Source organism: Microtus ochrogaster, unplaced genomic scaffold (assembly GCF_000317375.1).
Source record: "Microtus ochrogaster isolate Prairie Vole_2 unplaced genomic scaffold, MicOch1.0 UNK10, whole genome shotgun sequence".
Taxonomy (NCBI): domain Eukaryota; kingdom Metazoa; phylum Chordata; class Mammalia; order Rodentia; family Cricetidae; genus Microtus; species Microtus ochrogaster.
The window spans coordinates 2336605-2349888 of NW_004949108.1; the positions used below are offsets into that span (position 1 = coordinate 2336605).

Consider the following 13284-nt stretch of genomic DNA (forward strand, 5'->3'; position numbering starts at 1 on the left):
TTTTTAATCAGACATTGTATTACATCTTGAAAGGTCTCTGGGATCATAAACAGAGAAGCTTACCCAGGCCAGGCAGGTGATGGGGCAGCTGTGAAATTTGGGGGGCCGCCCACGAGAAACCGTGGTGGGGGTGCAGGGCGGTAGGGCATTCTTAGCACATCGTATGGGACTTGTGGAGACTCTGGCACTTTCACTAACCTAGTTTAGGTCTGCCATATTCACTCACAGAAATTTCTGTCGGCTGTTTGTCTAAAAGGCCTTGTTGAAGTTCGCTCTCCTGCTACTGTGCTAATGATGTCTGTGGTAAAACAGGATGCATACAATGCAACCTCCAAGAAAACAGAGACAAAAAATAAAGACGGAAAAGAACATAGGCAAATATGGAGAAAACACAGAACCCAAAAAGAAAATCTCTTTCAAAATAGTTTAATTCACATTTAGTAAAAACAGCATGCCTTCTAGAAATTCTAAGAAAGCACAACTTGCAAGTGTCTGAACTGTGACAATTTTGAGAATATCTAACGTTTTATTAGTTACCTGACCAAGAATGTGCTACAGGACATGAGAGGAGAGATTAGATTATTTACATATTTTTCTATACATTGGGCTTTTACCTAAAGTCTTATAAAAGTAATACTTCATTAAAAACTAACTTAAATCCTAAAATTACAGAGAACAGAGAAATCTGGTTAAGGTGACACATTTCTTCTCTGGCCGAATGCATGGCAGGGCTAGAACGGTGGCCGTGTCTTCTTCACCGCCTTATACGTGGTGAGGAAGTCGGCTGGGGAAATTAACCGAGCTGTCAGGAGAATGAGAAAGAAGCGCTGCTTGGTCTATGGGCAGAATACTAAGGTTCTAAGCCCTTGTTGCCTTGAAAAAGAAGGAGGTAAATATGTGTAAATACAATAAAATTAGAAAATGATCACGAATAATAAAGACCTCAATGACCTCGGATAGCTTCTTAATTTGAATAAGGACACATATTTTGTTATGAGAGTATGATTTCGTTCATTCATGTCTTGATAGTTTAGTAATTGATTCATTTTGACATGCCAGTTCATGTTTTGCCAGATCGCAGTAAATGGCTCCTAATACACATGCGTAGAGTAAATAGCACTACAACGGGCATCTTCAGCTGCGGAGTACGTCTGGGAGTGGTCTGCCTGTCAGTGACCACAGGCCACACACACCAGCAGATCCAGAATGTTTTGTTTTGAAACAGTAACACCATGTTAGACATTTCATGTTCTGTGGGGTATGTATGTTGCATATCTCTGTGTATGTTGTGTGTATCTATGTGTGTGTTGTGTGTTTTGTTTTCTCACTAATGTTGGTCTTTACTTCAGGTCAGATTCCAGACTTTCCAAGAGTCGTCACTCACATTTCTGGGAACACGGAGGGCCCTTCATTAGTGAGGCTTCGACTTAAAGCTTTGAGTCACCAAAGCAACATGCACCAGTAGATACCATACTTCAAATGTCGGCTCTTGCCAGCGCTGGTGACAGTGCTCCCCAATGTTCACAGGGGAACCCCTGGGATTCTGGTGGGAATATCAGGGTAGAATCCTATCCAGGGTCAAGAAACATCAATAGCCGCCCTTCCTTCTTGGTCAACGTCTCTATTAGAAACTTATTAAGTTCCCAGATGTTTCACTCTCCTGGGAGACCTGAACAGTGCTCATCCGTCCTTCAGCCAGAGGCTCCTCTCAGGAAGCTTCCAGCTCTGATTTCCACCTGCCTGGGCCAACAGCCAGAGGACCTGCAGGCCAGGGCTATGGCTTGCTACAATTTTTTTTTAATTTATTGCAATCACAATTATATCATTTCCTCCTTCCTTTTCCTCCCTCCACATACCCTCTCTTGCTCTTTCAAATTCATGGTCTCTACTTCTCATTAGTTATTACATAATGTATATAAACATATATTCCTACACACACAAATATAACCTGCTTAGTCTCTATGTGCCTCGCACTTGCTGTCCGTTTGGCATGAACAATTGGTGTGCTCTTCCCTGGTTAAGACTATTTCCCCCGCCGTCAGCACCCCTTAGCTGCCTGGGTTCTTTGTGGTCTCTCCCACACCCCAGATCCACTTTGGCGTATCTCCTGCCCTTGTTCAGCTCATGCTGAGGCAGTCATGTTGGTGAGGCTTCATGGGTGTATCTGGACAGTCTAGGAGACACGGTCTCACAGCAAGGTTTGCTTATTATTCATTTAAAAAAATCTTCAACCGTGTGGGTGGCGGGGGTTAGCTCCTGGCAACTGTTCCCGATGCTTCTTACTTTGAAAACTAGTTTGTTACATACCTCAGTGTAAACTGGATCTTCTGAACCGCTGTCTATCTAGGACAGGGGCAGCGTTTTCTTCCTAGGCAGGAAAGGGTTTAATATTACGTAAGACTTCAAAGCCTCTTTCTACTTAATTAGTCTCAACCAGGGATTCTCAACCTTTGCCAAGCGATGAGTCAATGAAACGCCGTCCACAGCCGGCTCACTGCTATCTACAAGTTTCTAGTTTCAAGTCTCTGTGCAACTCCAGCCTATGCTTCAGCTTAAGTGAGGAAGGATACTCATTTTGGGTGGCTTACGTGCCCCAGGCAGGAGGGTGTCCCCATTCCCTTTTCTTTTCTGCTGTGTCTGCTGAGCCCAGGAAAGAAGATGGGGGAATAAAGCAGGCTGGGGCCCGTAGCACAAATTTGCCAAAAATGCTCACTTTGTTGCACCCTCCTTCCTCCCTAATCCTTCAATGTCATTCACCATTAAAGGGGGGCCCTATGCTCTCTTTTCCTGGTAAGTACAGCAATCTATTCAGGAGTTCACCAGGAATTCATGCTTTTTTTTTTTAATTTTTGAATTCAGGAATATTTCTAAAGAGGCTGAGAATTCCTGGTGTAACAAAAAATTATGTGGTCTTAAAACTTTTTAAATTTAGTACTTTAGCCAAACCAAAATAAACAAAATGTAATTTCATTCAAAAGTTACTATTAGTAAGGAAAAAAATAATCATAAATTATTTTTATTATAGCACTAGAGCATGCGAATGAGCTTGAATTCTCAGGATGAGGATTTAAGCAAATACAACTCTAAAATTACTTGGTTAGGCAACTAAAATTATTCTGACTATATTTAAAACCATATAAAATAACACAGGAAAACAAGTTCTCTTATTACTGAAAATACTTCTTCTGGTTCTGTTGTTAGTTTTCTGAGATCAGGCCTCACATAGCCCAAACTGGTCTCAAAAATCTCCATGTAGCTGAGGCTGGCCTTGAACACGTGACTCTCCTATTTCCATCTCCTGAGCACTGTGATTATAGACAAGAGTCACCATGCCAGCAAAGCTTAAAGGTGATAGTGCAGGACTCCTGATCCTTAATCATCCAGCACCGCAAAAGCTGACTCGAATTGAAAAATACCAGTGGTGCCAGGCACGGTGGCGCACGCCTCTAATCCCAGCACTCAGGAGGCAGAGGCAGGTGGACCTCTGAGTTCGAGGCCAGCCTGGCCTACAAAACAGGTTCCAGGACAACCAGGGCTAAAGATATTCTCAGAAGTAAACCCCCCAAAGGCCACAGTGAGTGATAGGAGGCTACATCAGCCCACCTTGTATGGCTGAAGGTGGAGCTAAGGGGGCTCACACAGCCTAAGACTGGGCACAATCTAAGAGACGGGCAGGGTTCGAGGCTCCTTTTACTTCATTCGCTTTAATGCAGTTTTGACTGCGTGTGAATCAGACTGAGCTATGCGATATAAAAAGACACAGACACACACTGACATGCAGACTCAGAGGGATAACGGTGACTCAGGAACCCATCTGGCCTGTCAATTTCTGTACCCGTAGGAGAAAGGATGTTGGTCTAGAAAGTTCATGCAACAAACTACTGTTCTGCAGGAATCTGGATTGTCTGCCTCTAGCTACAGAGACGGACTGCCTGTGCTAAGGTGCCATGTGCTTGGAGATGCTGAAGCTTCAAGAAAGCACTAGTTAGGCACCGGGGCTTCAGTAAGGGCTGTCTGGGACATTCTGCCAACTTCATGACCTGTAAGTCCACAGACTCCAGGCAGAGGACAAAACAGACACACAGACCACGTTTTAATTTTTAATCAGAATATGAATTGTCATTGCTATAGTGAATAAAACTCCATGAGTCAGAATGGCATGCAACTCTTTATTGTTCCTAGTCTACGTGTGCACTTGGCACTCCAGGAATGACTTCACAGAGTGTGAATAAAGGATTCCCATGACTGGGAGCTGTGACCACTCACCTGGAGAGAAACCAAACGCTTCTCAAGTACCAGTTACATGATACTGCAAACTAATAAACATTAGCAGTAGTAAAACGCATATCGGCAACATCATGCTGTTTTTAATGCTTAAAATGCCTGTTAGAGATCATGCAACATATGCACTTCATGACAATGCTCAATTACACTCACACAGCCAGGCACTGAAACATGGAGCAGCTACCAGCACAGTGTCAAGTAAACAACACAGGTCCAGTCAGTGATAGACATCTCCACGAACACTAAGCCTGCGACCTCACCATCTACATCCTACCTGTGGCCCAGGACATACTGCTAGAACCAACTCTCTATAATGAGCTCTGATCAAGTAACACAGAGTTTTGATGCATGAGGATGACAGGCACACTCCTAGCCTACATGACACTTACATGTATGTGCTCATTCTAGCTTTGCTAAGAATAATGGCAAATGTAGCATCATGGCCACACTGGCTCTGTCTCTTTGTTCTTGCTCTGTTGTGCTGTCTAAGCTCTTCTTTAAAGTACACTGCAGTTTTTATAATTTCCCCGTAATTACAATGCTGACTTAGGGACAGGTATGTGACACAAACTGCTGCAGCACAGAAAGCAGTGCCTCACTTTTACCAAATTCAATATTTTCTCACTGCTTTGTCTAGTAGCACTATCACTAACTCTTTTAATTCAGTAACAGTTTACACCCTTGTCTTCCTGACTCTCCCGGAAAGGGCTCCTGCTTAGGCCTGGGGATGTAGCTCAGCCATTCTTTACCTAGCATCTGTGAAGTCCCAGGTTTAATCACCAGAACAACTAATTTTTTTTTTGTGTGTGTATATATATATTTGTATTTTTTTCTTAGCCATGGGCTAAGCTGGGTTAGGTTAGATGCATAATTCAGGAATTGCAGAATAGCCTAGGATGGTTTTGAGGGCACAGGTGTTGGAAGCCTGGGCTAGGTCTGGAGAGAGCATCCCAGAATACATTGCCCTCCCCACCTCCTCTGCTAAGGACTCATCATGGCCCAGGCACAGTGCTTTGGGTTCTGCTGACTCACTTTCTTATCAGCTTTTATCGCCTTCTTCAGTATATATTTTCTACTTAAATTCTAAGACCTCTTTAAAAAGCAATGAGTCTTACATAGTACACTGGCTATCCATTTGCTAGGCATTTACTTTTAGTCTCTGGTCTCTACTCTAAAACCTATAAATCTGTACCAAGATTAAATTCTAACAGCAAAATTGGTTTCTGCTCCATCTAACACTATATCTTCACTCAAAAGTTTCATGAATATTTTATAAAGGAGATCTCTAGGTTTTCTTCCTTGTGATTTAAGCCTTTCAGCTTTAAATGCACGTCTGACCTATTTCTATATTCAGCCTGTTTCTCATTGATCTGTGCGGTTGTGTGCCAGGGAAGGGCATGATGGTGGTGAGACCGCAAACTGCCCATGATGCAGGCGACAATGGAGATGACTAGTGGCCATGGTGTCTCAGGCTTCCCTCTGCTATACAGAGGACGTGTGCTTCACCACATGCCTGACCACCTCTGTTATCTGTGATGATAAACATGATGAGTAATGGTAATGGATCCATTCAAAGTTCATGACAGTCTTGTCCTTCACTTCTCTTTTGCTTAGAGAATGCTTTCTCTCTCTTCTCCAAAGCCCGTGCTATCCGAGGTGGCTGCGTGTAGCTCAGATGCATCTTTCGAGAGCCTGGTGTAACTGGAACGCTGGCTTCGTTTGTGCGTCATGCTCTTCAGATTTTCATTCTGAACAGCAGTTGGGTTGGGGCTGGGCCCAGGCCTCAAAATGACCTGAGGAGTTTCCCTGATTCCCTCCATCTCATCAAAGTTCTGGTTGGCTCTGTTGGCTGGCGCGGTATTGTTGTTGAGAGTAACAGTACTGGGTGTTCGGTTCAGATTGTAGGCCTTCTGGCATGCGGGCCAGCTTTCTTCAGGGCTGCTAGCAATCAGGCTACACTCAGAAGGGCTTTTCTTGTCTTCCGAGCAAATGGACATCCGAGCTATAATTGGATCTTGCAGGCCACTCAGACTGTGTGGCATCCCACGCTTCCCGCTGTGGCCGTCATCTTCAAGCTCTATGAGATTTGTCTTTTCCAGCTGGGAGTCGTCTGCTGCTTCATTGTGAAGGGAGTGGTTGGGAGAGCTCTCGTTTGACCTCACTCCCGAATCTGAGGAATCTTTTTTGTCAAGGAGAGCATCTGACAAATATTCTTTTGCTTTAATGAATGTTCTGATTGGCTCAGCACTGTGTTCTGGAGACTTGGATGTTCTCTCCGCTTTGCCCTCAGCCTTTTTCTCCTTACCATCTTTAAGCAGTGGGGTATTGTCTGACTCTTCGGTACCAGATTCATCCTCATCACTGGGCAGTTTCTGGTAGCGCAGACTACCTCCCTTAAGCTTCAAGTCTGTCTGGAAGAGACTGGGCCTTTCTGAGGATTTCTTGCCTGGGAGAAGCTTACTACCTGACTGGTCAGATTTTTCATCCTCCTCAGTAATCGGGTCCAGGGGTGAGGCGTCATTAGTGGACACCCCTGAGGAGGAGTAATCTATCACATCCCCCCTCTTCATCAAGAATGACTTCCGCCCATCATCCTGCTTTAGCTCACTCTCCTTCCCCCTTTCTTGCTCTAGACTGGAATGGATGGAGCCCCCTGAGGAACTCTGACCTATATAGTATGTGCTGTGTGGAGAAGATCTGCCACTTATTGTTGCCGACCCCGTGCCCCCTTCTAACTGGGCCATCTGGGCAATGTACTCTCTATAGGCATCTCTATATTCGGCCTGCACCTTATCAGTAAGCTTTGAAATTTCAATACTGGAGTCCTGGGAATTGAGACTCGAGAGACTTGGGGTTCTGCGAGTTTGTGACTGTGAAGACAGAAAAAAAAATTTAAGAATTCAAATAAGAAGGGGAAAAGACATAACAAACATCAGTTTAGGAAATACATATGTACACTAAGAATTTAAAAGTTATCAAAATACCAAGGTCTTAAAAAAGTCGACCTAACAGTTTACCAAAAGCTATGAATTTATGATTAATTCTGTTATTAACATCAATTTTAGCAACATTAATTTACTGTTTATATTTAAAAGAACAATTTCAGGTTGTATGTCATTTGAGCAACTGCCCTAAGTAATTTCAAGTTATTATTTAAAGTAAAAACACTTTCATTGAGAAAGAATTCCTCTTAGAAGAGATAAAGAAGAAATAAAGACAAATCTAAAAACCAAAGCACTCAAGTCTTCAAGGTCTGATAAAAGAACTCGTCTCAGATATATGCTAGGAAGTTCCTGTCACATCTAGTTCGGAGGAAGAAAATGTTCCTAAAATGAGACAGAAGAGGCTATAACAAAGGTCTGTGATGCGCAGCAGCAGCTGTGGTCAGTCGGGCAGGGAGGCAGAACGGGCCACTTTGAAGGAGTTTCTAAGACTGAGTGGGAAGGTTCCAGCTGTGTTAGAGCCAAGGAAAGCTAATAGATGAGCACTTAAAAGTACAGATTAGGAACAAGAATCATGGAGGACTTTAAGAATGGGCCACAGGAAAGGATAGAACAAGGTGTAGGGCAAACCATCTTTCCTTCGGAGGGGGCAGCCCCACAGGATGCAGCCCGACTCCCTCCACCCACTAACGACTGTTCTCAAGTGTTGCATGTGCCCCTGGGCAGCGGACCCATGGCTCCTGAACTGCATTCTGCAAGACATGATGATGTCTGTGCCTTTTCTCCTCACTCACACAGGAGTGCCAGGTGGAGTTCCAGAGCCATGCGTGTGCTGCCGACGGACATGTAAGGCAGCAGCACCTGGGGACCCAGCTGTCTTCTAGGAAGCCAGGCATTAAAGGTATGTGCAAAACATTCCCATTCTCAATGAACGTTTTTTTGTTTGAAAAAAAAGTAATTTTTTTGCAAAAACGTTACTTATGTTAACCTATAATTACTTAAGATATTTAGAAACATTTTCAGTTTCTATTTAACTATTTGTAGTAGATTATATATGCAAAAGTTTTCTAGGTCCTGATAGTACTTATGATTTTACTGTGTGTGTGTGTGTGTGTGTGTGTGTGTGTGTGTGTGTGTGTGTGCGCGCGCGTGTGTGTGTACATGGGTCTGGGGACGTGCATGGAGGCGAGAGGACAACTATGGGAGCTGGTTCCTTCCTCTACCATGTGGGTCTCAGCAGTCACACTCAGGTCATCAGGATGAGGCAAGCATCTTCCCTGCTGAGCTGTCCCTCCAACCCTGGGTCCTGACTGTTCCTAAGAGCAGAGGGAGCTGAGAGAGCTGCTGTGCTGGAAGACAGTGCTGAGCAGCGAGGAGGAGGGGCTTCTCAGAGGCTGGGAAAGAAAGGAAGGGCTTCTGTGGGAACAGAGACACCAAGGGACCGAGTGTAAACTCGGCTCATTGTAAAATAATTCTTGTGGTGGTCAGTATTCCATAATAGAATGGCCTCTCCATTTAATGGAAATTGAATGGAGAAAAAGAAAAAACACTGTCACTGTCAAATAAAAGCCCTCTCCAGGAGCAGCAGCCAGCACTGCCCTTCCCACACTGCCCAGGCAGAGCTTCCTGGAGCTCCTGACTTGGCCTCTCTCACTGGTCTCCTGTGCCCTGCTCTGGTTCTGCGGAGCTTACTGTCTTCTAGTCCTCCCTTACCCTTCGCACATCACTCACTTGCACTTCTGCTCCTGATGCTCGCCCCTGTCTAAGAGTATCTCCACAGAGAGCATGCGTGGGGCAACCCACACGGGGTGCAGGTCTGTGGTCCCAGCACTCAAGATGCTGAGGCAGGAGATTCACTTGAGTCCAGGGGCTGAAGCCCAGCCTGAGCAGCATGAAAGAGCAAGTGTGGTGTGTGCTGTGTCCCTGTGCACAAAGGGAAACCAGACCAAAGGTCTCCATGAGTAGCAGCCATTTCCCACACAGATGGTTGATGGTCACTGAATCTCAAAAGAGAATACCAAAAGAAAGGGAAACTTGCAACCACCCTAATACAGCCCCATTCTCAGTCTGTATAGACAGCGCTGGCCTTGAACTCACAGAGATCCTCCTGCCTCTGCCTCCCGAATACTGGGATTAAAGGCGTGCGCCACCATTCTTACTCTCTTTTTTGACTGTTTTCACCATTTTTGTCAACTTCTAAATAATCTAACTTTCCCCTGTGCTTTACCAATTCTTTACCTCTGCAGATAAAAACCAAGCCCTTGGGCTGGAGAGATAGCTCAGTGGCTAAAAGCATTGCCTGCTCTTCCAAAGGTCCTGAGTTCAGTTACCAGCAACCACATGGTGGCTCACAACCATCTGTAATGAGGTCTGGTGCCCTCTTCTGGCCTGCAGACATACAGACAGAATATTGTATACATAATAAATAAATAAAAACCAGCCCTTAAGTAGACATCCCTTCTTCTTGCCCAGCTGGGTTCTCAGTCAGCACTCTCTAAACAAGCGTCTAGTGTATCAGCACATTTGCATTATTCTCCAATCATATGAAAAATGGCATAAAATAAATACCTGCCAACTTAGATTACTATGCCGTGGGGCTCCCTCTTCTAGGCCAAGTGTGTTCAGTTCTTCAAAGCTGAAGTTCAGGGTGTAGGGAGTCTGGTTGGAAAGCTCCGTGTGAGGCAGTTCACTGTGAGAAGCACGGCGAGCAGACTCCCCATGAGGAACTGGGGCGCTGGAGTTCTCATTGAGAAAGCGTGGGTCTTCAGGGACTACCTGGTTTTCCATGCTCCTCATTTCCAAAACCTTAACAAAAGATGAATATCATCTGCATTGTCAAACCACACAACAGAGGCTTCAGAGTTAAAGCAGTGCCCAGTTACCACAACAGGGTCCAGAAGACACTCGACACTGCGACCTTACCTTAGTCCTATTAATAATGTTAAGAAGTATCAGCATTTTAGTTTACAAATGTTAAAACTTAGGGAAAAACAAAACTCAACTGGAGTGTGTGACAGGAAGCCAGAGTCTGAGCGAAGAGCAGCAAGAACTATATACCAGGTCGAGACCTAAGGATAGAAACCACTCCGCTCCAAAGATAGCAAAGAGTGGGTGCTCAGAGCCAGTGGGCAGGAGGTCGGGAAGGCTAGTTTTCAAAGGATTCTGGGTAAACCAATTTGGCAAGATTCTTGAAGATGAGGGACAAGAAGGAACCTGAGGAACGCCAGGGTGATCTTATGTTGAAGGTAGGGCTCTTTCCAAAGTGGCTCATGTGTATTGTTGCTGGCACAGAGCAATAGACAAGGACAGACGGTGAAGGTTGAGGCCTGGAGGGCTCAGAGCAACCCTCCAGGAATTGGTCAAGGAGAGCATTTTTGTCAAATAAAAGCAGGTGGGTCTCTGTGAGTTTGAGGCTAGCCTGGTCTACAAGAGCTAATTCCAAGACAGGCTCCAAAGCTACAGTGAAACCCTGTCTTGAAAAACAAAAAACAAAAACAAAACAAAACAAAAAAGCATGGAAAACTGGTGAAATTGTCTCTAACTATTCTCCATAACACTGGGCAGAATAGACGTGTAAAACTCAAAAAAAAAAAAAAAAAAAAAAAAAAAAAAAAGAAAGAAAGAAAGAAAGAAAGAGAAGAGAAAAAAGAAAAAGACAAGTTACACACACCAAATGCAAACAGTTTTTTAAATGAATACGGAAAATTATCGGCTTGGACCAGCACTCCTTAGTTCTGGGTTTGTACAGTGTTGCAGACAACTTTACATAATGCAATACAGTGCTCTGATAATGCCGTAAAACCTCACCATGCTTCTGAAAAGATGCCAGTCTCCAAAGTTCATATTCATCTCTTTCTTCAGCTCGTCAACACTGCACTGAGCCAATACCCGGCCATTTATGTTTGCCTGAGTGAAAACAAAAACAAAATCAAAAGCGTTCTGAATTCCTGGTGGTTTCAAGTCTGCTTCAGAGAGGCTGCACTCAGAGTGGCCATCACTCTCCATGCAATACAGTGAGCCGCACCTCGGCCACACAAACCACTTGACATTTTCCTAAGTGTCAAACATTTCAGAGAAACAAAGCACACTTCAGGACCAACCAGCCTCTCAAATGCTTCCACCTGCTCTGTACTGGGCAGCAACAAACCCACCTAATTTTGCTTTTTGAATATGAGAAAATATTAACATGAACACAGGGTTGGGGCTGGGAGGAAGAACGATTTCTACCCTGTGAGTGTGTGATCTAAATGAAGTGTATCTAACAAGCTGATTCACCATTTACAATATATAAAGAATGCTCAGACTCTAACTTCCCAGTTTATTAAACTTACTGTAGGCTTTCAATTTTGGGGGTCCTGTAATTCTAGCTGCACTTAAATGAGAAACACTAGCATAATTCAAGGGTGGCCTTCTGATTTTATGTGGGAAAAATCCTGGCTACTAACTGGTAAAATGAGGTATGGGTCGGATGTTTCATTTCCAGGTTAATTTCAAAGGAATGAGCATCCAGAGCCTGTCCACGGAGACTGAGAGCAGACTCCCGACACTAAGCATGTGCCTGCAGGAGCAGGTCTGTGTGTGTGAAGGAGGTACTGACTCAGACAGACAGGGAGAGGCATGGATTAGCTCTGTAAGAAAACAGGCATGTGTTGAGTACTTCTGACCACATGTGGGCTAAGATCAGTCACATGGTGTCTAGAAATGCATGTAATTTATTAAATGCACAAGCAGCAGAGACTTGCTAACAATGTTCTACTTCAATAACTGTGATATAAAATCTTAGGCTAGAAGAAAAATCTGCAACTGGATGCAATTAACTTTATGTAGGCAATGTCTTCACTGCACCTCCAGACATACTGTCCAGTTTAGGGTGACTCTAGAGCTATAAGACATGGAAGAAAAGAACCTTCAGGAATGCACCAGCCTTGCAAGTCCAACCCTATGTGGTTCTTCAAACATAATACAACCATAACTCTCACATGATAAAAAAAATGACTTTTTGTAGGAAATAAACTCTACTCTGTGATTACTATGAAGCCACACAAACACATACTGCAGGGGGGTATCCTTCCCCAGGACGCCTGGAACTAACATCACTTCTGAGCACAGTGATCTCCACTTACAGAGGGATATGCCTTTGGACTTTCCTCACTGAGCACCCAGCACAAAGTCCAGATCAACAGGCCCGACAGTGAACCTACACTGATCTTCATGCTCAGAAAGCTTCCTGTTCCAGAGATTCTGGGTTAGAACCGCATACTGTGTGGCAGCTGAAGCTAGTAGGCATCCCAAGGAGCTCCCCAGGCTCTCTGCTCCACAGTGAATGAAACGTATGCTCATTGTGCCATTCTATTCCCCTATATTAGACCATGTGAGACAGCACTGCTAGTCAGCTACTCTTTCTTTAATCTACTTAGAGAATTAGAGAAAAAGAGCAATTGTAGGACCCGAAATAGGAAGCACCCATTTTACTTAGAGGTGTCGCATGTAGTGGCTTGGTGTGAAGATGTGCTGCCCAGCATGTGCTCTGTCTTCTGCGCTCGCAGGCCTTTCCCTAGGTATTATGGAAACATACACATCACCTTTTTGATTGTTGCACAATACTGAGACAACATGGTCTGGTCCAGCCCTTCTATTTGCCTCAACTTTTCAGAAACGATATCCACGGTCATGGAACTCAGCAGCAGCCCTGTGCTTGTGGTGGAGGCTGACCCCTAGGTAAGCCAAGGGAAATACAGATGAGTAGCGTTAATATGGAGTGTGTGAGGTCACGTCACAGAAAAATTCATTAAGTTATTCTGCTGAAATAAAAAAAAAAACACAGCCAGTGCATATAGAATTTAAGAAAATGCCCTTAATAAGTAGACTCAGCTACTGTGACATGTAATGAATAGCATTTATTATGGGAAAGACAGCCTGACCCAAACCACTTTTCTCAGATAGTCATCCTGTGGACCAGGCTACATCTAGTCCTCATTATTATACTTAACTTTGAGAAATAAGGGAACTGCCCTCAATAAGAGGGAGAGAATTTGAGGAGGAGGAGGAGGAGGAGGAG

At 44.2% G+C, this 13284-nt stretch overlaps 1 protein-coding gene across 12 annotated transcripts in view; it reads right to left on the minus strand.

The window, feature by feature from the left end:
* Positions 1–400: 400 nt before the first annotated feature.
* The window catches only part of Kidins220 (kinase D interacting substrate 220), a 97635-nt gene continuing 84751 nt past the window's right edge, over positions 401–13284 (minus strand). For 7 of the 12 annotated variants that reach the window (XM_013353521.2, XM_013353519.2, XM_013353522.2 and 4 more), the window contains 4 exons: positions 12809–12940; positions 11034–11132; positions 9795–10031; positions 5895–7154 (listed from right to left, as the gene is read on the minus strand). In XM_013353521.2, coding sequence (XP_013208975.1) covers positions 5895–7154; positions 9795–10031; positions 11034–11132; positions 12809–12940 — 1728 coding nt within the window. Of the gene's footprint in view, positions 874–2307; positions 2369–2631; positions 7155–9794; positions 10032–11033; positions 11133–12808; positions 12941–13284 lie in introns of those variants that run through there. The other 5 variants (XM_026788953.1, XM_026788954.1, XM_026788955.1 and 2 more) reach the window with 5 other exon arrangements.